The 1,008-nt window shown below is 29.8% G+C and overlaps 1 protein-coding gene across 1 annotated transcript; it reads right to left on the bottom strand.

Moving 5' to 3' along the window:
* Nucleotides 1-19: 19 nt before the first annotated feature.
* LOTGIDRAFT_176935 (hypothetical protein) lies at nucleotides 20-690 on the bottom strand (the record flags this gene model as incomplete). Its single annotated transcript, XM_009066174.1, has 2 exons — nucleotides 20-141; nucleotides 480-690. Coding segments are annotated over 2 exons (333 nt in total), but the record flags the coding sequence as incomplete, so codon positions are not given.
* Between the last annotated feature and the right edge of the window lie 318 nt (nucleotides 691-1,008).

The raw sequence follows: 1,008 nt of genomic DNA, 5'->3' as shown, positions 1-1,008 counted from the left end.
ACCAGTTCTATATCTTCTGCTACTGTAATAATAATAATAATAATAATAATAATTCATGACACCAAGTTCTATATCTTCTACTACTGTAATAATAATAATAAAAATAATAATTCATGACACCAAGTTCTATATCTTCTGCTACTGTAATAATAATAATGATAATGAAATAATAATAATAATAATAATAATAATAATAATAATGAAATAATAATAATGATAATAATAATAATAATAATGATGATAGTAATAATAATAATAATTACAATAATTAAATGTAAATATAAGGAGTGAATGTAGATTTTTTTGCGTCCATTGCTTGATGAACGCCTAATTTTCATGTGTTAAATCTTACATGAATGACTCCATCAACCAATGAACGCAATAAAATCTACATTCAATCCAAACTCAAAAATTACGAAAATACACTCGTTGGGGAGTAATTACCTGGACTCCCAAGTTAAAAATAATAGTCTACTCACCTTGGTCAAAATCACCCTTGTCTCTTAAAAATTTGACAGGGTCTACACTATATCGTGAATTGATACTATCTTCTCGCCCTCGTGTTGTTCTCTGTTCCTGAGCTTGGACTGCACTATTTAAATGTTGATAGCGTTTATCACGAATTGGCTTGGTCGCTCCAATTTTACCGTCGAAATTTGAGGCTCCGGGGGATCTTGGTATCAACAAAGCCTAAAATATTGGAAAAAAATTTTTTTAGTACAATGTCTTTTATTGTTGAAATTTAAATGTTTTTTTTGAATTTTTTTTCTGAGAATTTGAATTTGTGACATTTTTTGGATATTTTTAGATTCAGGAAGAAACTGTTGTCTCATCGAAGAAAGTTTTTTGAATTTTTTTTGTTATTTTTATGAGAATTGGAAATGAAATGAATGGAGTTTTACGTCCTACTTTTCTGCACCATCTGGGCTAATGAAGACGGGCAACGCCATGCAGTGTGCTATGTGCGAAATTTTGCCAGGACAGCGGCATTAGCCTGTTCTTTTTCAA

The sequence above is a fragment of the Lottia gigantea genome, assembly GCF_000327385.1.
Source record: "Lottia gigantea unplaced genomic scaffold LOTGIsca_7389, whole genome shotgun sequence".
Classification (NCBI taxonomy): domain Eukaryota; kingdom Metazoa; phylum Mollusca; class Gastropoda; family Lottiidae; genus Lottia; species Lottia gigantea.
Note: the sequence above shows the minus strand (reverse complement) of the source record. Positions and strands in the feature narration are given on the sequence as shown.